Below are 25,677 nucleotides of genomic sequence, written 5' to 3'. Positions count from 1 at the left end.
ACATCATATATAAAAAGTTTGGTAATTTTTTGTTGAACTGAGTTGAACAGCAGCTAATTTTACCAAGAGTCAATGTGCTTAAGTGAAACAAGCCATAAATTCAATATTTACAGACATACAATTTTCATTTTGACTTTATCAATGGCCTGGCATGTGTCTCTAGGGGAACCTCACTTCACATAGTTTATACTTAAATTTCTGCATTTTGAACTTGAATATTATACTGTTATTTTTTATACAGGAGAACGTTTTAATGAACAGTTAGCCCAAAATAATTTGCCATCATTTGCAAGTATGAAAGACTAATTATGAATGACTAAATTATAGGAGCCTGAAAGTAAAATCTTTTTTAAGATAACAATATACAAGGTCACAGAATGAGCAAAATCAGCTCAAGAGTGGAGGATGCTACTCAAGTACTATGCTAGTGACCAAACAATAGCTCTACGTTCCTTAAAACAACAACATAACTCCACATCCACTAGCCATTTTATAATTCATGTCACTAAAACAGCAATTATAAAATGATGATTAAATTCATATCAATTGTTCACTGAACATTAAAGTGGTGCAACATGAGAAATTCTCAGTCTACTTCAAAGAAAATATACTATATTTCATCATTTGGTAATAAAACTATTAGCTCATAGTCCAAAGAGAGCATGAAAACCCAGTAGTCTCCAATATAGCTCAACTTTATATATCTGTACATCTAACCTAACATCTGTTTCCTGATTATATTTTCATAGAGAATTTTGCATTACTAGATATATATTTATGCAGTAAGAAAAACTATAAAATCAAGCCTCCTTCACTCTCATCTGGATATAATAAAGGAATCAAATTTTGAAATGGCAAGATGTGAAAGGAAATGTCTACCTTTAATCACAACAAACAGCTGACTGCCCTTTTCTTACACTGTGGCACCTACTAATAACTTTTTTTTTTATCCTATCATCAGTCCTGACCTAGTATTAATAACTTTAAGAAAAACACTCACCACATGTGAAGCTCTGAATCATTGTAGGATCTGAAGAGCCACATACTAGTTGAATCTGTTTCAAGCTGACTTTACAAAACCCAGTCCAAAGTTGAAACTTTGCAGTATTATATGTGGAATGTCCTTTAGGATTCTGATTGTGTAGTAGCTAAGTAGCCACATCTGTGAAACATTACAGAACCTAAGAAGTTGCCAGTAAAGTTTTCAGTATTTTATTTTTAAAAGCATACAATTTTAGTTTAGTAAACCTTGTATCATCTCAGTAGTCTAAAATTTTAGATTTACTCCCATGACTTTGAGTCTGTAACTGCTTATTTTCTCTTCCTTGAGTCAGTGAAATTTAATTAATTAGATCATCAATTTATGAATTAGATATACAAGGGAATAAAACATCTATGAGATCATACAGACTAAACTCTCCTCCCATCACTTCTACTTCCAGACAAAGACATAAAGATCTATAGAGATTATCTAATTTGCCTGGGTCACCCAGTTATATAGTGCTAGAATTAGAATTAGAACCAAGGTCTTCAGATTTTCAGAACAATGCCCTCTTAAATACAACTTGTGCCTTTTTATTTTAGATTTAACTACATTGTACCAACATGTATTTTAATAGAATATGTGGCTCAACTATTCAATCTGCCACCATATATCTTATATAAATAAAATCCTTATATTCTCAATTATTTCATTCCCTTGAATAGACATATTTACTACCTATCAGAAAAAAAAAAAACAAATCACAACCAATCCCAAACACTTTCCCCCTTTTGGGAGAATATTATTCTGGGGCCTTTTTTTAAGGGTCTTTACTATTTCCCATCCAAAGTCTACTTAATAGAATAGTGGCAACTTTTAAAAATGACTGGCAATTTTATTAAAGCCAAACATATGCCCAATCCTGTATACCCAAGAGAAATGAGTGCATATGTCCACTAAAACCCACGTACAGAATTTTCACAGAAACTTTATTCAAAATAGTTGAAATATGTAAATTAACCTAATATTTAAAAGGAGAATGGGTAAACAAAGCAGTGCCACACAACCATTCACAACAATAGAAACAAATTACTGAGACATGCAACAACAGATGGCTCTCGTGGACGTTCTGTTGGACAAAAGAAAAACTCAAAAGAGTACACAGTGTGTCATTCCATCTACATGAAATTCAGGAATAAGCAAAAATTAATGGTGACAAAATTTTCTAATTCAGAACAGTGGTTGGCTCTTGGGCATGTTAACTGGGAAGGAGCATAAGAAAATCAAATGGGACCCTGGAAATGTTCTGTTCTTGATCAGATGGCAGTCACATCCAAGTACATATTTGTAAAGGTTCATCATGCCCTTAAGATCACTGCACTTTACAGTATTTGTAATAAATAAAATAAAATGTTGTATTTTTTTTTAAAAAAAGGAGGAAAGCAGGTAGAGGCTGGCACCATGTATGAGATCTAGATGGAAGTCAAGGGGCTGTGGTCCAGCTGTCAGGAACAAAGGAACAGAAGGATTCATTTATTCTAACTCCAGTGGCAGATTTCAATTTGGGGGAACTTTTTCCTTTTTTGCACTATTTACCCCCTTTGTAAATATTATTTGACTTAAGAATATATTTTATTAATATCTAACAATGAATATTTTTAAAATAAAAATTCTACTATACTGACAAGCTGTGATACATTCAGACAATGGAATATTATTCAGCACTAAAAAAAATGAGCTATCAAGCCATGAAAAGACATGGAGAAAACTTAAATGCATATTACTAAGTGAAAGAAGCCAATCAGAAAAGGCTACATGCTGTATGGTTCCAACTATATGACATTCTGGAAAAGGCAAAAAAACTCTGGAGATAGTAGAAAGATTAGTTGGTTGCCTGGGGCTTCAGAGATGGGAGAGATAACAACAAATGGGATTTTCAGGGCAGTGAAATTGTTCAGTCTGATACCATAATGATAGGAATGTGTCATTACACATCTATTAAAACCCATAATAGGTACAACATCAAAAGTGAACCTTAATGCAAACAACAGAATTGGAATAGTAATAACCTAGGTAAGAGTGCTATAAAGTATAACAACTAAACAGAGTGATCAAGATTCAACAAATTTGCCAGATTAATGACAAAACTGATTCAGATTGAAATCTTCTACTTTGGTGAACACGTCAATACAATAATGACCCATTCAGTTGGAAGGATAACAGAATAAAAAACATAGTAAATATATAATAAATATATTGGTGATAAAATTGATGTACTCTAAAAAAATCTGTGTTTACTTCCATGGCAGAAAAACAACGCACTGTAGATTTCAACATGAGTCTTTAGTTCATGAAATGAATATCCCTGAAATATCAATATTTTCCAGTGGTTTATTAAAAATTCTAGAGTCCATAACTATTAATTTCAAGTATGATCAATCTTTTAATTTAGTAAAGCAGCATCAAAAGCAAACATCTTCTTTCTGATTAACAAATGCCTAACTGATTGATTATGCACTGCTTTTGGCAGACCATACAGATGATGAGCCATGGCATAGTGAAGGGGACGTCATCTATCACGAAAACAAAACTTTTTAATGAATCTAAACCAACATCAGCTTCAACTACATGTTAGACAGTGATTATGAAACTTGAATAATCTATTAGAATAGAAACAACAACATAATATTTGATTTGGCTCGTAACAGAAGAATTTTTAAAAGGGAGAGAAGCAAAAATGTCATAGGCAAGATTTGGTCTATGTATTTCATATTATTTCATGTGTGCTATCCAGAGCTGTAAGGATCTAATGAAGTATACATTTCAGTCTGTAAATCTATGTGCTTTCTGTGATGGTGACTCAACTAATGGTGACTGTTTGCTGTCAATCACCTGCAGGTGACATGAGTTCCTCCTCAAAAGCTTTATGAAGGCAGATGTGCACCTTTGACATGGAGCACAAAAACTAAGCAAAAGTGTTTCAACCCCACATGCTAATGTCCTGACAGATAAAGAGGCAGCCCATTTCCAGGCATAAATAATTTTTACTGACATCAGTCTGAACTGTGGAGTAAAAGCCTTTGAAAATCATCTCTTCCATAAAAACAAGGAGAGCACTGATAAAAATTGTCAGGGTCTTTTTAGAACTCTGGAAATTAACTAAAGGCTGGTGGCAAGCTGGGGAGTGTTTATTCAAGAAAAACAGATGAATTTTGGTAAGAACAACGAGTTATGTGGTGTTTTTAACCTACTCAATTCTCACCTCCCACTCCCCAGCTCCACAGTAGCCTTGAAAAACAACAGCCTTGAATCACGGTGAAAGCATCAACCTAGTAGCCATTGGAGGGGGCACAATGGGGTTGGGGGTCCCTCAAATCTGTCATTCCCAGAAAACTCTCATTTTTTGACCTGTCTGGTGGTTCCAAGGAAGTCTCAATTCACACAGCTTGCTTATTTAACCTGACCTGGCCCTTACCAGTGAGAACAGTCTTTTGCCCAAGGATATTTGTCAAAAATAATCAGCTGCAATTGTTTAACATCATGGCTGCCTGAGGCTGTGAGTAACAGCTGGAGCAAATAATAAGCAAATCCAAAAGCTTAAATAGAAAAGGTAGGGAACGTGATATCCACAGGGGGCTTTGAAAAACATGGACATAGCCCTGCAAGTCTAGAAATCACATGCATGCATAGGGCTGTGTGTGTGTGTTCAGGTTGTTTACATACATGCTCAGTAAGTAGCTGAGAAGGCACTAAGCTTTTACCTCTGGCTAAACATGATGAGACATTGCAAAAACAATGTAAAGGCAAAAGTGGAATTGTAGGCCAGGTTTGGTGGCTCATGCCTGTAATCTCAGCACTTTGGGAGGCTAAGGTGAGAGGATTGCCTGAAGCCAGGAGTTTGAGACCAGGCCAAGCAACATGGTGAAATACCATCTCTACAAAAAAATTTTAAAAAATTAGCCGGGCATGGTGGTGCATGCTTATAGTCCTAGCTACTCAGGAGGCTAAGGTGGGAAGATCACTTGTGCCCAGGAGTGCAAGGGCTGAGAAACAGAGTAAAACAGAGTAAAACCCTATCTCTTAAAAAAAAAAAAAAAAAAAAAATGGAGTTGTAAGCTACCTGACTGAGCATCAAAGGCATGTTCCAACATGCACATGGGAACCTTCTGCAAAAACTGAGAGATTTATTGGTTATGGGCATTTAAGGAAATCTCTGTCCAATCATTAGCTGATCATTAAGCTCCTGGGTAGAGAATTCACTGGCCCATACATAACAAAGTACAGACTTTACAGAGTTACAGCTGACCCTTGAACAACATGGGTTTAAACTGTGCAGGTCCACTTATACACAGATTTTCTTCTGCCCATGTCATTCTGGAGATAGCAAGACCAACACACCTCCTCTTCCTCTTCCTTCTCTGGTTATGCAATGTAAAGACAAGGATGAAGACCTTTACGATGATCCATTTCCATTTAATGAATAGTAAATATATTATCTCTCTGTTATGATTTCCTTAATAACATTTTTTCTCTAGCTTACTTCATGGTAAGAATATAATATATAATCCATATAGCATACAAAATATATATTAACTGTTGATGTTATTGGTAATGCTTATCATCAACTATTGGTTATTAAGTTTTTTGGAGAGTCGAAAGTTATACATGGATTTCTACCTACACAGGGAGTGGGGGGTTGGTGCCCCTAACCCTCATGTTATTCAAGGATAGTTCAGAAAAGTCATTAAACAATAACAAACCCCAAGGAGGGAGGAGAATCTGATTTCTAGAGCTGCCACATTATCTCAAATGTCTAGTGTTCAACAAAAAACATCACAAAATGTGCCCCCTACACCAAAACCACAACGAAACCCTCTAAACAAGAAAACATGGCCCATACACAGGAAAAAAAGCAGTCAATAGAAACTATCCCTGAGAAAGCCCAGATATTAGACTTACTAGACAAAGACTTTAAATTAGCATTTTAAATGTGTTCAAAGAACTAAAGAAAACCAAGTCTCAAGAACTGATGGAGATTCTTTTTCAATTCATAAGGTGATTATTGGGTTTTCACATGCCTGTGTGAAATGTGTCTCCCTCAAACCTTGTTATAATGGCATGTCATTCATCTGACATGAAAAAAAATTTAACTTAATTTTAAAAATTTAATGAAAAGCAAGAGAATAATGTCTCACCAAATAGAGTATCAATAATGAGAAAGGAATGCTAAAAACAACCAGATAGAAATTCTGATATAAATGACATAAAAACTAAATAAAAGAATCACTAGAAGGGCTCAGTAGGAGATTTGAACAAGTAGAAGAAAGAATCAGAAAACTTGAAGATAGGTCAATTGAGATTGCCTGATAGGAGAACAGAAAGAAAAAAAGAATAAATCAAAATTAACAGAACCTTAAAAATCTGTGAGATACCATCAAGCATACCAACATACACATAATTTCTAGGAGAGGAAAGAAAGAAGCAGAAAAAATGTTTGAGCAAATAATGGCTGAAATCTCCCTAATTTGAAGAACAACATTAATCTACACATCCTAAAAGCTCTAGGAATGCCATGTAGGATAAACTCAAAGAGATCTACACGTAGAAACATAATCAAACTGTTGAAAGTCAAAGACAAAGAGAGAATCCTGACAGCAGCAAGAGAGAAGCAACTTATCATGGATAAGGAATCTTCAGTAAGATTAACAATTGATTTGTCAAGAAAGACCACACACGCTAGAAGGCAGTGGGATGACATGAAGTGTTGAAAGGAAAAAAACAAACGAACAAAAACCAAAACCTGCAATCCAAGAATTTTACATCCAGAGAAGCCATCCCTCAAAAATGAAGAAATTAATACATTCCCAGAAAAAAAAAACCTGAGAGAATTTGCTGTTAGCATATCTGCCTTATAAGAAATGGTAAATGGAATCCCACAGGGTGAAATGGAAGGACACTTGAGAGAAACTCCACATGAGGAAATAAAGAGCACAAGTTAATCACACAGATAAACAGAAAAGCCAGTATAAATGTGGTTTTTGCTTGTTATTCTTGTTTTTATCTTATCTGATTTAAAAGACAACTATGTAAAGCACTAATTACAAATTTGTGTTGATGAGCATACATTGTATAAAGATATAACACTTATGACGATAACAGCACAAAGAAGCAGGGAGGGCAGGGAACTATATAGGAGCAAAGTTTTTTATATATTATTACAATTAAGTTGATATTTATCTAAACCAGATTGTTGTAAATTATGATGTTATTATCTAACCCTAAGGTAGCTACTATACAAATTTAAAAAAAAAGTAAAAGAAGAAACAAAGGAACTAAAATGGCACACTAAAGAATTTCTACTTACCATAAAAGGAGGCTATTATAAAGGTTCAACTGTATTCCCTAAAAAGATGTACTGAAGTTCTAATCCCCAGTAGCTCTAAAGGTGACTTTATTTGGAAATAGGGTCTTAGCATGTAATTAAGTTAAAATGAGGTCACACTGAGTTAGAATAAGCCTTAATCCAGTGACTGGTATATAAGAAGAGGACATTTGGACACAGAGAGAGAATGCCATGTAAAGACTGAGACAGAGACTGTTGTGATATGTCTACAAGCCAAAGAATGTCAAGGATTGTCAGCAACCACCAGAAGCTAGGAGAGAGAAATTGAACACATTTTCCCTCAGAGCCTCCAAAAGGAATGGACCCTGCTAACACCTTGATTTCTCACTAAGAGAAATTTTCTAAATTTTAAGCTTTCCAGTTTGTGGTACTTTGTTACAGCAGCTAAAACAAAGGCGGGGGTGGAGGAATAAAGGAACAACAACAAAAAATCAATAAGGATCTACTGAGGAAGTAAAAATAAAGCCCGGAAATATAGGAGCCACTTAACTGAAAGATTAATATCTGAAATTTCAACTGATCAGAAGGGGCTGATATTCCACTGCAAAATAAAAGCTGATAGAAAGCTTGCTTTTAAAAATATTTTAGCACATAAACTATGAAGATTATTTCTTTATTATCATATATTGGAGGCAGATTTATCCATAGTATTTTCTCTAATCAATGTTATATATGTAGCAAAACGTCCACAGCAACTTAAAAAAAATACAATAAATATGCTATAAAAAGAAATAGATTTCTTTTTTCCCTTCAAACTAATGAACAACTGAAGAACCCTCAACATTATTTTAAAAAATCAGTATTATTTTCTCTGGGTTCCATGCAATGTCCTCTGATGCCAACAATGATTTATTACACATAGACTATTTGTGCTCATTATAATCTGTTTCATAGTTCTGATACAACACATGCAAATAAATGACAAGGGAGTTCTTAGCAGTAGGAGTAATAATGATAATAAGAACCCTATGTTTCCAGTCTAGGACAACAATCACTATTTACACTTTAAATGACATTGAAGAACTTTTAGACTTAAATTATGAAGGCTTAATATATTCATGCAGATTATTTCTATGGTAGGGAAAGGAAAATATGGGGAAAAGAACAGATATACATATCAGACCTAAACACACAACTTAGTAGATTCAAAACAAACAGCAACATACCAAGGAAATGAAGTTTGCTTTCTAACAAATATGCAGAATGTCCCTCAACTAGTCTATGAACCATTAACTTCATTACCAACATTTCTGTTCTACACAATGAATCACCTGAAAATTCCATTACCTACCTGATATAAAATATGAGGATTTCATTTCACTAAGTGCTGAATTAGCAAGTGGCTAAAGTAGCCTTTCATAGGCTATTAGAGCAAAGAAGTCAATACAGAAAGGATCTTAGAATCAAAAGAAAAATGTAAAGGAAACTACATGCATTGCCTTGTATGTTAGCCATTCTCTGTGATTGTGAAGGAAAGTCAAAGGCAGCTTTTCTCAATGGTTAAAGTATAAGTGACTTCCTAAATTAATGAGGAAGATAAAGCTCCCAGATGGTGTATTGTGGAGTTTGAACTACACTAATTTTGACAGGTGACATAGAAGCCTTCTCAGCTACTCTGATTAGATTAAGGATTCAGGGGACTGGCAATGTGAAGTGCCTTTTAAGATGCAAATTAAACCATATACATACCTAACCCCCCCCCCCTCCTATATAAACTGAAATGTACACTAGATTACTAAAAGATGAAATTAGGAATATATGCATGCCACGATTAAAATATGTAAATTCCCAGGCTACTCAAGCATGCTAGAATGAAAGTATGCTAGAATGAAACATATATATATATATATATGTTTTCTTAAAAGATATAAACACAGACAAGGCTCAAGGTATTCAACTGTAACATCAGTTTCTTTATAAAGGCCTTTTCACTCATCACACCTTGCCACCCAATTTATCCCTATGTTCTTTTCCTCTCATGAAAGTTATTTCTTTTGGGAATGAACATCCATGTGTCACTGTATTTCATGAGCAATATTCAATAACTTAGGCCAATGGCAAGAGAAAGAAAATTGAATGATAGTGGTTGAGAAGTTCAGATGTTTATATTACAACATGGATTAAAGCATTTTATGCTAGGATAACCATAAATGTTGGCCATTTATATTCCCACATTGGGTCTAGACTCCCATGCATGCTTTCTTGTAATTTAGACACTGGAGCTAAGAGTAGCAGTGAAGCCTACAGGGTAGGTCTCTGTATAAAATAATTGATGGCCACATAAATAGGATTTTTAAGCAAGGGATTTTCCATTGTGCTCCTCAGGAACACAGAGGTATCCAATATTTTCAACACAAGAAACATTCACCCACAAAATAGTTCACTTTCCCCTGAAAACATACCTGGGACAATAAACATAACACAATGTTCAGCAGCAACAAAGAGTAATCTGTTCTGAAATCAAGTCTATCTATTTATGAGTTCATTTCTTCTCTGGGTCCTTTAGTCTGTGTGTGATCATGAGGCTTAATCATCCAGACTTTACAAACCAAGGCTCAGCAGTGGGAAGCAATAAGCAATGTAAATTTTTCTGAAGTGTTGTTTAGCTCAAGAAAAGCTTAGGCTTCTTAGGCAGGGCTGGAATTAGGGGTTGACACCTGGACAAGGGAACAAGAGAATATCACAGGAACCAAGAGGCTGAGACACAGGGCAGTGATACAAGTTTTCTAGGGAAGGGCCTGCCTAAAGCTTTCCTGATGCTCACACCCAGATCCATCTGAGAAGTTGAACAGTTAGAATGCTCACTGACCTCTTGAAATTTATTCATGACTGCCAGGGCAAGAATGAAATAGAGCGCTGAGGATTATGAAAAGGGAAAAATGAGGTGCCAACAGTCTGATCAAAGCACATACTGATATGTCTCAAAAGCTTTATGTAGATGACAGAAATAAAGGATTTTTCCCTTATATTTCCTTGCTTAAAATAAATCATCTAGCATGTCCTTTCATTCATCAAAAAGGAGAAAATATTTTGTATATAATAGTACAGAATATATTTACATATTATTCTATTATTTTGGAAAATATAAACTCTAAGAAAAAAAAATTTTTAAGACCCGTTTGAACTGTTGAGTTCAGCTTGGAAAATCTGTATTGCTTCGATGAAATGAAAGCACAGCAGGTACTAAGTTTGCTATTGTTTTGAAACTATGAGGCATTTTAAAAAGTCTGATAGCCAAACATATTATTAATGTTCATAAATTAACATGCAACAAAAATCCTTGACAGATATCTACAGTCTTTTACCAGATATATTTATTTGGCTAAATATATAATTAGGTAAAAATATAAGGTCATTTAACTAGAAGTAAACATATAAAAAAACCAAAGGTAACAGGAAGCTGATTTGCTTGAGTGATTAAAAGATTTCCAAATCAAACACACATGGAATATTTAAAATATCATTGTTTGTAATTAACCTTACAGTCACATGTAACATAAACATATCAAATGTAAATCTTAAACAATAGAGATTTTATTTCAAGCAAATAAAATGTAGTATAATATCAATGTGAATATTAGTATCAATATTTTTCAGCAATATTTTACAAAGTAATATAAATTTAAAAATATGTAATTTGCTTTATTATAATTATGAAGTCCTTAATCAAAAGCAATTGCATTCTACATTAATCAACTTGCCCTCTCTGGAGCAGACTATAAATGACACACTAGAATTCTGATATGATTTTGAGACATACAGGTCTCCTAAAGGCAAATAATAGTTAAAGTATTCATAACACATGAAGGACTAGGATAACTTAGGTAAATAAAATCCACAGATGCTTCCCATATTCCTTACTGCTCAACACCTTCAACTGTCTATTCCCTACCAGCCAATCCAAAAAACTAAAACCAAGACAAATTGTCTGATTTTAATTTCTCCTCCTTGACTATTCACTGCTGACCTCTCTAACAGAGATTTTAAAAAGCAGCAAAAGCTAAGAAGCAGGACTGAGAAGAAAGAAGTTAATAGCCTGGATAATCTACAAATTCAATAATCATACATACAATGAGCTCATTCGCTCTAGATAGTCCTAAAGATACTATCTATCACTACAGTATTTTAGCAGGGCAAATAAATAAAATGTATCCTTTACATGAATTCTCTCCCACCACCCAGTACATCTTCACAGAAGTGTGACTAATGAGAAATATATATGCCAACCATTCCCAAACACTTCCAAAAGTACATGCTCAGCAGATAGGACGATATTTCAATATATGAGGCATATAGTCAAGGAACACTTAATAAGTTAAAGTGTGAGCTACCACATCATTCAATGTACATTTATTAAGTGTGTGTGTTATCACAGGCATTGAAATGCAAAGAAGAAGACAGCACCTCCGTAAAGATGACAGTTGTGTTGAATTTGCACATCAGTAATTAGTCACGGTGCACCATGATGAGTACTGAGGGAGGTCTGCTGAATAGGGGTATTGCTAAGCACAGAAGGTATGTGGGAAGAGCTTGGGAAGGCTTCATGAAAAAGATGCAGTATAGTACAAAGCATTTTAGAGTTAGGCTAGATTAGAAACCAGTTCAGCAGCTGCAGGCTATGTAGTTTGGCCAGTTATTTAACCTTTCTAACACTTAGCTTCTCAATTAACAAAATAAGGCTAGCAGGTATGGTGGTATGCACCTGTAGGCCCAGGTACTCAGGAGGCTGAGATGGGAGCATCACTTGAGGCCAGGAATTCAAGGCTCTAGTGCACAATGATTGTGCATGTGAACAGCCATTGTACTCCAGCCTGGGCAACAAAATAAGACCTTGTCTCTAAAAAATGGGGAAAAAATAAGCATAATGTTAATAATATCTATACAGCCAGCTTACTGTAAGAAGGAAAAGAGATCACGTGTAAAGCAATCAGCATGGTTTCTTGAAAATAATATGTATTTGATAAAGTGTACTGATTTTTATCATTATTATTATTTGTACTCAGTCTGGAGGAAAAGTTACCAGTGATTTCTGGTGCCTCATTAGCAGCCACTGTATCACTGTTGCTGGTCTTGTCACACCTTGTTGGGTTCACATGTATTATTTTCTGTCTGAATTAATACCTTAGCTGTGGGCTACCTACCACTAGGAGGGCAAAACTAAGCAATGTAGTTTCAATAGTGATCAAATTCATAAGCTGCTTCACTTTCTATAAGGCCAGAGTTTATTAAAGAGGAATATGCTAGGGTTATTACATTAGCAATATCAATAGGAAAGCAAACACAGGAAAAACTCTCTTATTTGCCACTATAAGGGCAATATATTAGCCAAGATGTGCAGTGGCAAATATTAGTATACCTGATTAACACATTACCACCAACTGTCATCAAGTGGTAAGTGAATAATGACACAAAGGTAAAGTAAAAATTTCAAGAGTATAAATTGTTTAGAAAAATATATATATATATAGGAGGCATCATAAGTATACAAAAGGGACAAGAGAACAGGGATGTTAACAGGAAAAGTATCTGGACCCTGAATGTTATATGCTAAAAAGCTTATCTTTAGCCTTGAGGCAATGGAGAGACATCAGTAGATTTTAAATTGAAGTAAAAGGTTTTTTTTAACTTACTGTTTTATCTATTGTTTCTATTATCATATGCAAATTTAACACTGCATTACATAAGCTCATAGGTATGTTTCTTCAATTCCAGAGTGTTTATCCACTATTATATATGTTTGAGATATCTCTGTGTCCGCTATATCATAATTTAAATGAATCCTATATTGCTTTTTAAGGGCAGTGATAAATTAAAAATAGGGTTTGTACATGTTACAAACAGATACTTCAATACCTGACTGCCTGTTAGTGATAGAGTTCCCCCTTCCTTGCTTTATTCGGTACATACTTATTCAATATCTACTACATAAAATAACATACACAATGTCAGACTCTTCATAAAACCTTAAAAGTGAATCCTACATTAAGTGTAATATGCACTTTCTACCCTTAGGGAAACTTAATAAAATGTATTCAACAGATCTTTCTACAGCATACTTTTAAATAATATGATAGAAACTGGTGTTTTCCTTTAAATATTTTCTCCTTTAAACTGTTCAATTTTTAAAAAAAGGCTGGTAAAGGGTTTTTTTTTTTAAAAAAAGAAAATCTGAGTCAGGTGAAGTGAACAGAACTAAGAGGAAGGAAAACAGCCCAGTGAAGTGCTCTATAATTAAAGTCTGTCGTGTGAAGCATCTTCCAGAAACACAAGGCGGCTCGAGAAACCCTCACGCTGAAGGTATTAAAGTATCGGGGCAGTTGTTTCAAGAGTGGGTTCCTTTCCTCCTTACAGTTTAAAAAAACCACTACCTTCATTCCCTGTGGTTTTATTTATTTATTTTTAAAATCTACTTTCATCTTCTGGGTTTTGCCTTTTTTTTTCTTATTGGTGAACTTTCTTCAGCACTGTCTAGATAAGTACTTTCTGTAGCGTGGGCTCAGCGCGGTGAGAGGGAAATGGAAAAATACAACGCATTGCTGGGCACGGCCTGAGGATCACCGGGCTTAGGTGCCCCTCCGCACGCCCTTTCTGACACGGGGGAGCTGCATACACCTTCTGGGGATCAGTCACCTTTCCTGTCACATAAGGATGTGTTTGTGTGACACAGCAAGCTCTGGGCTCTGTCACTCAGAGGAGGAGGAGAAGAAACACCAAGGTGTCAGGCCTTGTCAAAGTGACAAAGGAAAAGTTTAAAAGCTCTTACTTCCAGATGGTGTGGATCTTTGATTCTCCCATACCTTTGTTTGTTTATTTCCTTTTGTTTTGTTTCCCTTGGATGGCTTTTCTCCCTAGGTGTGGTACAACAGCCTGCATCATTGATCCCCTGCTTGTAGAGTACAGAGGTGTGGGTGTGGGTGGCTTTCTCTGAGGGAAAACTCTTACCCTTGAAGCTCATTTAATATGTCATCTTTTGCTGCCTCTTCTGGCCATAGTGTTGAGAATTCAAAGTTTAAGACTATAGTGTGGGTCTACAGTTTATTTTATGAAGGAGGCTTTTCCTTTATTTATTTTATTCACTCATTTATTGAGCCACTTTTGTGTGGGATCAATCCAGAGATGACTATGACAAGGTCATTGCCTCAAGACAATATAGCAGGGAAGGCAAATATTACAGATATTTTGAAGCAAGATTTAAAAAGATATGTTGTGACAATCAGAACCTGTTATCGCTCCAACTATGATCTATGAACTAAACATCTGGTGTTTTCCAGGTAAAGTTTAAGTTATATTTCACATCTTCTGTTGATTGTTAGAAGCTCTCCCAAAGTATCCATTCAGAGGTCAATAACTCTGTCTAGTCAGGTGCTGAGCACTAAGGATCTGCTATAAATGCAATATCACCTGCTGCAATCTTGCAATCAATTAAAATGCTAAATTTATTCTAAGAAGTATTTGGTTAGTCACCTCTGAGCCAATACCTGATTTTTTTCCCTTTGTGTTTACTCCCTACCTCAACTTCCCTAACTCTAGCTACTAGGGTTCCTTGGGTCCCTGGATCCCTGATCAGATCATTTTCAATTCAAAGAAACTGGCATGTTATAATAAACTGTACATTGGTGGGGCCTGTTTCTCTTCCTACCCACCACCCATCTACCACATCTCCTGGTCTTCATGATTATGCCTCACATTTACTGCAAACACAGCAAGGCTGCCACAGCTCTTAGCATATTTGATTTTTTTTTTTTTTTTACGGAGAATCACTTGCTTTTTCAAGTGTTGAGTCAAAGTGTTAAGTAAAAGTTGACATGCCTGCAACTTATTTTTAAATAGCAAATCATAATCATCTCACATTGTCTAAAGTATCAAACTTAACATATAAATCATATGCCTTTTACTACAAAGATCTAGCTAGGAAAATGTAAATAACAAAATTGAAATTGCTAAATTACAGTCAGATTATTAACTCTGTTTTCAGAATTTCTAAAATACAGTGTTGATATTAAGGAGGCTGTTCAATAAAAACTTCAACAAGTATAGTCCTAAAATCAAATCAACAGAGACAATTTTTTTAATGTTTAGAGATATTCACTAGCATTTATGCACTAAATTTCGGCAACTGTACTTGCTTCTAGCTTTTTGGAATGTTATTTTTCTGCATAAACATATGGCAAAAAACACACCTGATCAAAAAGAAAAGTGACTTGTTTCTATACTTTCTGTGTGACTCCCACAGCACTTATCAGGTTCTATGTCCTTAACTACGGATGTAGGTAATTATTTCTCAAGAAAGAGTCAAAGATCCTGATATGTACTTTTTTGTTTACAAGGTTGCTCCCCTGACCATATTCTTTGCTCATATTTATTGTGGCACTTGTCATCAGGCCCCACAGTTACCTGGACACATGCCCATTTTTCTAGTTTGACATTTAGCTACTTAAGGGTAAGCATCCTGATCCACAGAAGGGATAAACATGAAACCAGGGATCTCAGAATCACCTCCTTTTTTGTTCACAGTGATCATCATTATGTCAACCTAAATAACAAAGAGTGAGATTCTGTAAGAGAAAATGATTTATTTGGGAATGAGTATTGCAATGGGAATACAGGTGACATAGTAAATTATGCACAAATCAAGCGGAGGAGTACCAAGCTCTATGTCCCTTTGATTCCATTTCACCCACAAGTATCTCCAGACAAAGGGATGAAATTGAAAACTCATCTTCAACCTTAAGGCACAGTATCCTTACTCAAATGGCTAAAAGTAGTACAAAAACCTGCAACATTGACTTTTGGTTGCAAAATTAACACAACACATTAGCAGTTCTGAATTAGACAAAGGTTCAAAATGGAAGAACAGAGGCAAATTTATGTGTTGGAAAACTGAAGGGCTACAATGAAGAAACAGAGAACCATGACAAAGTAGCAAGTACTGAAAAATCTGGGCAACGTTAATTAATGATGAGGAAGCAAAAACAAGAAGTGTTGACTGCCAAAGAAGGGGATTCGAAAGTCTCAATTCATTCTTGGTAATGTGGGACTACAAAAAAAAAAAAAAAAAAAATATGTGAAAGTGGTTTTAAATGAAGCTCATGCAATGATACTGAGGCTGCCACATTGTCTGGATTGGTTAGTGTCTGTGTCAGCATGCAAATGGGGTGCTTTTCCTTACCTCCAGATGCTCTAAAATATAGGGCGGATTTGTCATGCCAAGCCTCAGCATTGCTCCCTCAGGAATCACTTCAACCAATTTCCACAGGAGTGTGGGGAGATTGGTGCCATTATCTCTGCCATAAGCCCCTGTGTCTTCACTGGTCAACCATATCTCACAGACACCCTCTGTGAATCAAAGGAGATAATTAACAAATCTGTTGCAGAGCTGTTTCCTTCATCATACAGCTGCTCACTCCTTTTTAATGCAGTATTTCTCAACCCTATTATTCAAGCAGTCTGGGTATTCAATTGCAGAGAAAAAGCAGCTTATCCCATGGTGGCAGTGGGTTATTAAGTTCATTTTATGAACACCAGAGAGTTACAACAATGCTGTAAATTATCAGTGCGTCCTATGAGGTGATTAACATTCACAGCCAATCAGTTCAACTGTGCTTCCTCTGAAGCACTTTGATCAAGACTAAAGCTTCATTCCCACCTCAGAGAATACCTATATTATTGAACACCATAAGCCCTGGAACTGAAACAGTCACTCCACAGATTAGAGACTAGCAGCAGTTAACTCACTAATCAGTGTGTTGCCAGCCCAAGGAAAAATGTCAAGTAGAGTTAAGGTTTAACTCACATATTATTAATTATAAGGTACTCATTTTTCCTGTTGTAACTATTCTATCCTTTTTATCCAATTAAAAATAGTGTTCGTTTTATTGCTATGTTTAAAAAAGTTGGTTGCTGCATATACTAAGTGTTTGTGTTGGAAAACTTGTTTACTGACAGCTTGCATCCTATTTTCCGCAAATCAGACTTTAGGAAAACATATATATGTATATATGTGTGTGTGTGTGTTGTTATTGTTGTTATAAAAAATCCCAACTTCAAATATTATAGTCTGCAAATAATGTCCCTTCAAAAATAGAGAGGAAATACTTTTGGATCACCTAGTGTTATTTAAAACAAATAAAGCAGAGTTAGCAAGAACCATCCAGGTCTTCATGGCGCACGGAACTTTTCTGAACCCATATTCAATTAAAAGGTTAGCCTATTTTAAAGGGCCAAATAATTCACAAGGCTAAAACAAACAATGAAATGAGCCTGTGAAATCTGTTCATGCTCAAGTGATTTGTTGCTTCTGCCGCCCCTCCACACATGCACAGGCACACAAACTAAGACTTTACCCCGAACCAAAGTATAAGTTTCTAGAAAGTGTCTTGAAATAACTTTAAATTATCTTTAGTTGACAGAAGAATTTCAAAAATACAATGAAATATTCCTCGCCAAGACAGACAACAAATGAAACACATGGCTTTTACGTGAATGTGGACTTAAAACTTACATGACAAGAAAGCAAAAAATAAAGATCTTCATTCTCTTTCCACAGAGGTGGAAAAATACAAAGCATAAAGCTAAGATCTCCAAACACTATTCTTTCTTTTAGAATAAAAGATATATTTACTTTAACAAAAAAACTATCTAAACCACATAAAAACATTTTCACTTTTCCCGCCTATCTTTCTGAGACATCCTCACCCACACCCACACAACATGGAAAATACAAGAATAGAAATAAAATTTTAGTTTCCCAAAATTAAAGAATCAATAACTTAGCACTGAGAATAGAACACATCAAAAAACAGCTCTATTAAGAAAACCGGAGATGTTTTTAGTATTTGAAATTAGTAGTTTTATGAATATATGGATTTTCTTAGTTTAAATTAAATACCTAGTTCCAGAAATAATAAACCTTTATTTAGTTTTAATCATTTAATAAAAAGCTTTATCCTCCAAAGAAACAGTCTGGCATGTCCACAGGCTATCTTTGTAGTCTTATAATTTTATAAATATTCTCTGTACATGGAATAAATATTTTTCTATTTTAAAAATGGATTGCAACTAATGATATCATCTTTAATATTATATATGCCATCAGACACTGGATTCATACAACCTTTTTTTTTTTTTAAATCTTATCACAAAATCCACTCCAGGAAAAGAGATGGCTAAGTAACAACATAAACAGATTTTAAAACATTCTGAAAGAGGTTATAAAAACAGGACATTATCCATGATTTTCCAGTTACTGGCATTTGAGCAACACAATATGAATATTTTAAAATGAACAGAATAATTTTAATTTATAATTTTTCCATCCAAATGGTTCCATGTTATGCCTTATGTAGAGAAAGCGAGTTCCTGGAACAGTGCCTTGCTGTTGCTAGATGAATATAGAAGGGGAAAAATCACTATGAATAGGAATGGAAATAACATCCAAGCACAAAACAGCAGCCAGCTCTTAAAGCTGCAAAGGTGGGGACCAATAGCCCCCTGGTGGGCTGAAACTTCAAATTAAATCACACAAAGAGGAAGCAGCTGTACCAGTAAATCAGCAACAACAGGAATAATGGTCTTGATGTCTCCAAGATCAAGGCTGCTAAAATACTCTATATAATAGCAACCTGGTTTAAACCACAATGGAATGAGAGAGCATGTGCAAAATGTGAAACCCCTGGACTTGAAGAGAATTTTGCTTTGCCAGTTCAATGCAAAAATTTATCAAAGATGATCTTGCTCTTAACATGAGAAAGTTCAGACTTTGCAAGGTTGTATTTCAAGCATTAATTCTAATGAGAGTTGGTCCCTCAAATAGATAGGATATAGAAGTCGTTTCATACTAAAAGTGAAGCTAAATGTGGAATCCCCATGCCTCTGACATCCTTTTTCCTGGGAAATCTCCCGATTACTCATAGCACAAGCAGTTCCCGCCAGGACACATTTGTATCCAAACTCACCAGAGAACCTGCGGGCTGCAGTAATCTAATGGAAATGCACTGAGACACATGGATGCTTATATCTGCACACTTAATTGGCTATACTTATGGACAGAAGTGCTTGCTTAAACAGCTTCATTCCTTAAGGACTTCAGTTATGAGCTATATTCCTTTGCACATTCATTTCTCTATTCATCCAAACATTTTCAGGCCCGTACCTACCATGTGCCCCCCTTCCAGTTCATGGCAGATAGGAATTCATCATTAAACCTCTGTGATCTCAGACTGACTATTAGCCAGGAGCTAGCAAGGGGACACTGACAGACATCCTGGGAACTTCAAGTCCATCCCTATTGGTGGTGGTGGTGGTGGTGGTGGTGGTGGTGGTGGTGATAGAGGGGGACAGTCTTGGAGAACACAGTCCTGGAAGCCAAAATGAAGTGCCAGCAGGGCTGGCTTGAAATGGATACAATGTCAGCCTCAACCAGATAGCTCCAGCCTGCAGTGCAACTTGGACTTTGATTAATACATGTCAGAAAAATAAACACATGAAAATGAAAAAGAGAAGCAAGCAGGAAGAGAACTAAGATAAGAGAAGTGAATGTCCATTAAAAACTCCCATGCCCGTAAAAATAAATACATGCAAGAAAAGAAAGTGGTGGGTAGGAAAGTGGAGGCAGAAATTAGCTTTTTTTTAAAAAGCATCCAAGGAGAATTTTTTTTCCTAAAATTGTTCATCTACCTGATTTTTGTACATTTTCCTAAAATTGTTCAGTTTACCTGACTTTTTAAATGAACATTAGGTTCATCATATCATCTATCATCCTTTTGATGTGTTAATTTTGCTAAAAGGAAAAGCAAATACTAGGAAGAACGAAATGTACTGTACAGGAAAAAAACCCTTTAAAAAAGTTTAGTTATTAGAATCCATTATCATATTACCCAAGCAATTACAGATCAGCTTGTAGGTGAAACACAAAGCTATTTTTCCCTGAATAGAGAGCAATCTCAACAGCTGAATTCCAATCTCTGCTCCACAGTAATTTGAGATGACATAGGATGGAAAAAGTAGAAGACATTAAAGGTGAATAATAAAAGAAAGATAATATCCTCAATAAAATAGTCTTATAACATAGAAAATCCTGTTTGAAAAATCAAACTTTGCCAAAACTCAATTTCAAAAGATTATGACTTCCTAAAACTTTTCTTATGTGTGAGTTTCACTGTAATAAATTAAAATATGGATGAATCCTGATTTCATCTGGTCAGAGAAGTGATATTTCTCTAGTGGCTCTTTCTTTATCATTGAAGAAAATTTCTACCATTATAAGTTGTTTCAATTATCCTATTATGACTAGTATTTAAAAATATGGATAACAAACATATAAAAACTGTAAACAATGATTATAGGGATTAACAGTTAAAGGGCACCACATGGCAGGGAAACCTACATCAACTGCATGTAATATAAAAAACACCTCCAAATCTACTAAATCCATCTTCCACTCCCCAATGTGTACTCCTCTGCTTCGCCCTATCTTTTGTTTTCCATTCCTATCATTTGTCTTTCCCCTTCTCCTCTCAATTGTATCCTCAATTCTTTCTCCACCGTCCATTCCAGCCCTCACTCTCCCACTAAGGACTATAAATTAGAGATATTATTTGTTATATTTATTTAATATGCATTAAATTATCTACTTTTACTCCCTGCCACTTTCTTTTAAGGGTTATGGTGCATATTAATTAGATTCTTTTGGGCTCTTTCTTCTTAAAAAATAATCTTAGAACACTCAGAAATTATTATAATATGACCCTTTGCTTAAGCACGAGAAAGGTCATGGAAGTTTCTTCAAAGGGGTGTTTCTAAGTATTCCCCCTTATCCATGGGGGATATATTCCAAGACACCCAGTGGATGCCTGAAACTGCAGATAGTACTGAATCCTATACTGCATATATTGCTTTTTTTTGACCTGATAACTGAGACAGCTAAGTGACCAATGGGTGGACGGCATATACAACATGGATATGCTGGACAAAGGGATGATTCATGTCCCAGGCAGAACGGAGTGAGACAACATGAGATTTCATTACACTACTCAAAATAGCAGGCAATTTAAAACCTATGAATTTTATTTCTGGAATTTTCCATTTAATATTTTCGACTTAAGGCAACTGAAATTGCTGAAAGTGAAACCACAGATAAGAGGGGACTATTGTATAGACAGCCATATGCCTATTTAGTCTATTCATTTAATAGCATATTAGATAATATAACTCTTTTAGTCCCTTCTAATCCTATTATTAGACATTAATGGGTGGGTTTTATGTTTTCTTTTTAGATAAAAAAGGATTTAAATAATATTATTAAAGATAGCATCATCTGGGTACTCTGGCTCACACCTGTAACCTGTAATCCCAGCACTTTGGGAGGCTGAAGTGGGAGGATCGCTTGAGGCCTGGAGTTATAGATCAGCCCGGGCAACATACAGAGACCGTGTCTCTTCAAAAATAAAAAAATTAGTTGGGTTTGGTAGCACACGCCTGTAGTCCCAGCTACTCAGTAGGCTGAAGCAGGAGGATCGCTTGAGCCTGGAAGTTTGAGGTTGCAATGAGCTATGATCACACTACAGCACTCCAGCCTGGGTGACAAACTGAGATTCTGTCTCTAAAAAATAAAAATAAATTAAAAAAAAAAGACAGCATCATAACAGGACCAACCAAGGCTATCTTTTATATAATGATATACCACTGAGAGAACCCAATTCATAGGCCACTGTATAAGAGATTAATAATTAGTTAATTCTCCAATTTCATGTTTACCCTGCCACCACACACCTTTTTTAAAAAGTTTTATTAGTGACCTGAGAGTATTTTTACTCTATTTTTTTATGTTGCACAGGTTAAATTTATAGAAAAGTTTCCAGAACAGTACAATGAACACCTGTACCTCCTTCATCTGGCCTCATCAGTTAACATTTTGCTACATTTATGAGCACTCTCTCCCACATCCACAAACACATGTATATTTTTTTCTGAACCACTTGAAAATTAGTTGCAGAAATTATGGCACTTCACCTCTAAATATATCAGTATATATCTTCTAAGATCTAAAACATTCACCCTCATAATCACAATGCAATTACTGCTCATAGCAAACCAAACATCAGATAGTACTTTCACTCTGGCCAGACTGAATTACCTACAGTTCCTTGGGTAAGTCATTGTAGTTCATGCCTCTGTGGTTTAAGCATATGCTGTATCCTTTACCTAAAATGCTTTCTACCCTTCTTTAAATAAGGAATATCTCTTCCAGGAAACTTTCTTAACCACTGAAACTAATTTAGATCTTCCTCTCCTGTTCTCCCAACCATCAAGTATATAATTCTGTAACACAATGCGTTACAATTATTGGTTTGCTTGTTTCCCCTTTTAAGATAAAAACATCTCCCATGCAGGGGTGCAAAAATCTTATTAAAATGCATATACCGGCTGGGCACAGTGGCTCACGCCTGTAATCCTAGCACTCTGGGAGGCAGAGGCGGGCGCGTTGCTCGAGGTCAGGAGTTCAAAACCAGCATGAGCAAGAGTGAGACCCTGTCTCTACTATAAATAGAAAGAAATTAATTGGCTAACTAATATATATATAGAAAAAATTAGCCGAGCATGGTGGCGCATGCCTGTAGTCCTAGCTACTCGGGAGGCTGAGGCAGCAGGATTGCTTGAGCCCAGGAGTTGGAGGTTGCTGTGAGCTAGGCTGACACCACGGCACTCACTCTAGCCTGGGCAACAAAGCGGGACTCTGTCTCTAAATAGATAGATAGATAGATAGATAGATAGATAGATAGATAGATAGATAGATAGATAGATAAAATGCATATACCTAGAGCTTACTATGATGGCTAGCACATAGCAAGCCCTTGATAAATTTTGGTCCCTTTAAGCAACGTATTTGATAAGTGTGCTTTCAGTAAAAAAGATGTGCATGGTTCGCTTAAGTATATATTTCAGCTAACAAAGTACCTTCTCTATACACACATAAATATATACACATACACACATAAACACACATATGTAACAATATGTTACATATATAGAGAGAGAGTTTGTTCACAAAAGTAGAGGAAGGTATGTATTATGAAATGAGAAAATATCAAAATGAATATTCTTTAGACAATATGGAAATGCAGCTTGAATGTTGCAAATGTTTGCATAGTTCCTTAACTTCTATCCAAGATTATCAGTCTTGCTTAAGGTTCATTATTAGCCTACCATTGACAGCTGAATAGCACAGCAACTGAACATAAGCCATCTTTCTACTTAGGGGTATGACTTTTCTTTCACTTAAAGATAAATTCAGATAGATCAATTATCCATAAAACAACTAAAGTTTAATACTATTTTTGTTGACTTAATAAGAAAAGTTATTTAAAAAGAGATGGTATTTCTAGACCATACTTGACACCTGTGATTATCCTGATCACAGAAAAAAAATTATTGGCATAAATTAATGATGTTGCTATAATAAAAACAATCTATTTTTGAAAGGTCATAATCAGAAAGAATATTGTTTATTTCCATACTTCTGCAAGAATTTGGAAATGATAGAAAGTTAAAAAAACAAACTAAACACCAGGTAAAGATGATACACTTTCTGAAAACAAGGCATCTGACTCTCAGTCTTGAAAACATGAAATAAGCCAGAATGAGCCATATTAAGTTTATCTTCTTAATACCACAGTGAGTTATGTCCCATATATGGGCTTTCTTAATATCCCTAGAAAGAATGCATGGGTTTGTGGGGAAAAAGAATTGTAAATTGGGAGCCAATGTGGACAGAAGTTGTTACAATAGGCTCAAGCTCACAGGGTAGGGCTAAGACAGCAAAAACGACATGTTGATACCTATGCAATGTCATATGCAATGAATATGCAGTATCACTGCAAATGAGTGCCTTTTAACTGAAATGCTTGTGCCCAAAAGGGTTGCAGATTTTGGATTTTTTCAAATTTTGAAATATTTGTGTTATATTATCAGTTGAGCACCCCTAATATGAAAAATCTGAAATCCAAAATGCTCCAAGGAATACTTCTTTTGAGCATCATGTTAGTGTGCAAAAAGTTTTAGATTTAGAGCTTTTGGGATTTTGGGTTTTCAGATTAGGGATATTCAACCTGTACTACAATTGACAACTACCCAAAAAGTGGGTTAAAATAGTCTTATGTGCCTTTTTTGGGGTGGATGCAGCAGAGATCAGAAGACAGTTATGTTTTCTGGTGAATAAAAAGTGAGAAAGGGGTTTGTGTATGCGTGTGGGTACACTGTTTCTACATAAAGAAAGCGAAAAGTGCAACTCTAGGACTGAGAAATATTTAAAAGTTGGAAGTTTTATGAAGTAACTAGTGGTTCTGCCTGGCAGAGAAGAATAATCAGAATAGGACAGTCCGATAGATACCCCAGAAATCAAGAATTTAATAATCAACTACCTCTTTAATTTAAAATTTATGAGAACAAAGCTCTATAAACCCTTGCAGGTAGTATTAATAAAAAGTAATTTGAGTATCTATTACAACAGAATAACATATATTCTAATAACCAATTCTATAACTTGATCAAAGCTATGCTAATCAAAATTCTATTTACCAACATATCTGCCTCTTTACAGGAATATGTAATATCCAGCACAAATTGTTGATTCTGACCATATTAATGACAACACCAAAGTTTAATTAAAAGGAAATATTGTGAGGACTTTCACTTCCACACAGGAAAGATTAAGTGCTACACAAATTACCTTAATGCTGTAAACAACTAGAAAAATTGATAAAACATATGCACAACAAATCATCGGACAAAGAATAACAGGCAGTGCAGGACTCTGAATCTTGAGAGAAACAGATGAGGTGAGCCCTATGACTTCCCATACCACTCTCTGGAGGCGTTTTCCAGGCACGATACAGAAAGGCAGAAACCAAACAGAACTTGATGATCTTGCTCAATTGAAGAGTCAAAGACTGGAGTTCACAAGGTTACAATGCACAGGGTAAATACTACAGAGGAGAGAGCTGACAAAGATGGAGCTCCAAAGATAAGAAGGCTCCCCTAAAGTCTTTGGCTGAGACTAGGTGTACATGACAAGAAACTAATTCCCAAGGCTAGGGAAAGAAACAGGGGAAGCATTAGGCCAAATAATTCCAAGAAGTCATACCAAACCCAGCACAGTTCATGTTCCTATAAGCAAAAAGGCAGATGTTAGAATGTCTGGGTTGTTGGATGGAGTTCTTAAAAGGGTACTGCCTCAGTAGTAGAGGGATATTGATGTTAAGCTAAAAGTTACTCTGGCTGGGAATGGTGGTTCATG

At 35.5% G+C, this 25,677-nt stretch overlaps 1 protein-coding gene and 1 non-coding gene across 6 annotated transcripts in view; one reads left to right on the top strand and one right to left on the bottom strand.

Annotated features, from left to right (window-relative positions):
* The window catches only part of CDKAL1 (CDKAL1 threonylcarbamoyladenosine tRNA methylthiotransferase), a 594,702-nt gene that overhangs the window by 224,402 nt on the left and 344,623 nt on the right, over positions 1 to 25,677 (bottom strand). For all 5 annotated transcript variants that reach the window (XM_012753511.2, XM_076010495.1, XM_020280124.2 and 2 more), the window contains one exon: positions 16,555 to 16,721. In XM_012753511.2, the coding sequence (XP_012608965.1) occupies positions 16,555 to 16,721 (167 nt within the window). The remainder of the gene's footprint in view (positions 1 to 16,554; positions 16,722 to 25,677) is intronic.
* LOC142876826 (small nucleolar RNA U13) lies at positions 6,018 to 6,117 on the top strand. The gene has a single exon (XR_012923641.1). It is a non-coding gene; the product is annotated as a small nucleolar RNA U13 (small nucleolar RNA).

The sequence above is a fragment of the Microcebus murinus genome, chromosome 15 (assembly GCF_040939455.1).
Source record: "Microcebus murinus isolate Inina chromosome 15, M.murinus_Inina_mat1.0, whole genome shotgun sequence".
NCBI classification, from domain to species: Eukaryota; Metazoa; Chordata; class Mammalia; order Primates; family Cheirogaleidae; genus Microcebus; species Microcebus murinus.
The sequence above is the reverse complement of the archived record's forward strand: the minus strand, read 5'-3'. Positions and strand labels throughout refer to the sequence as shown.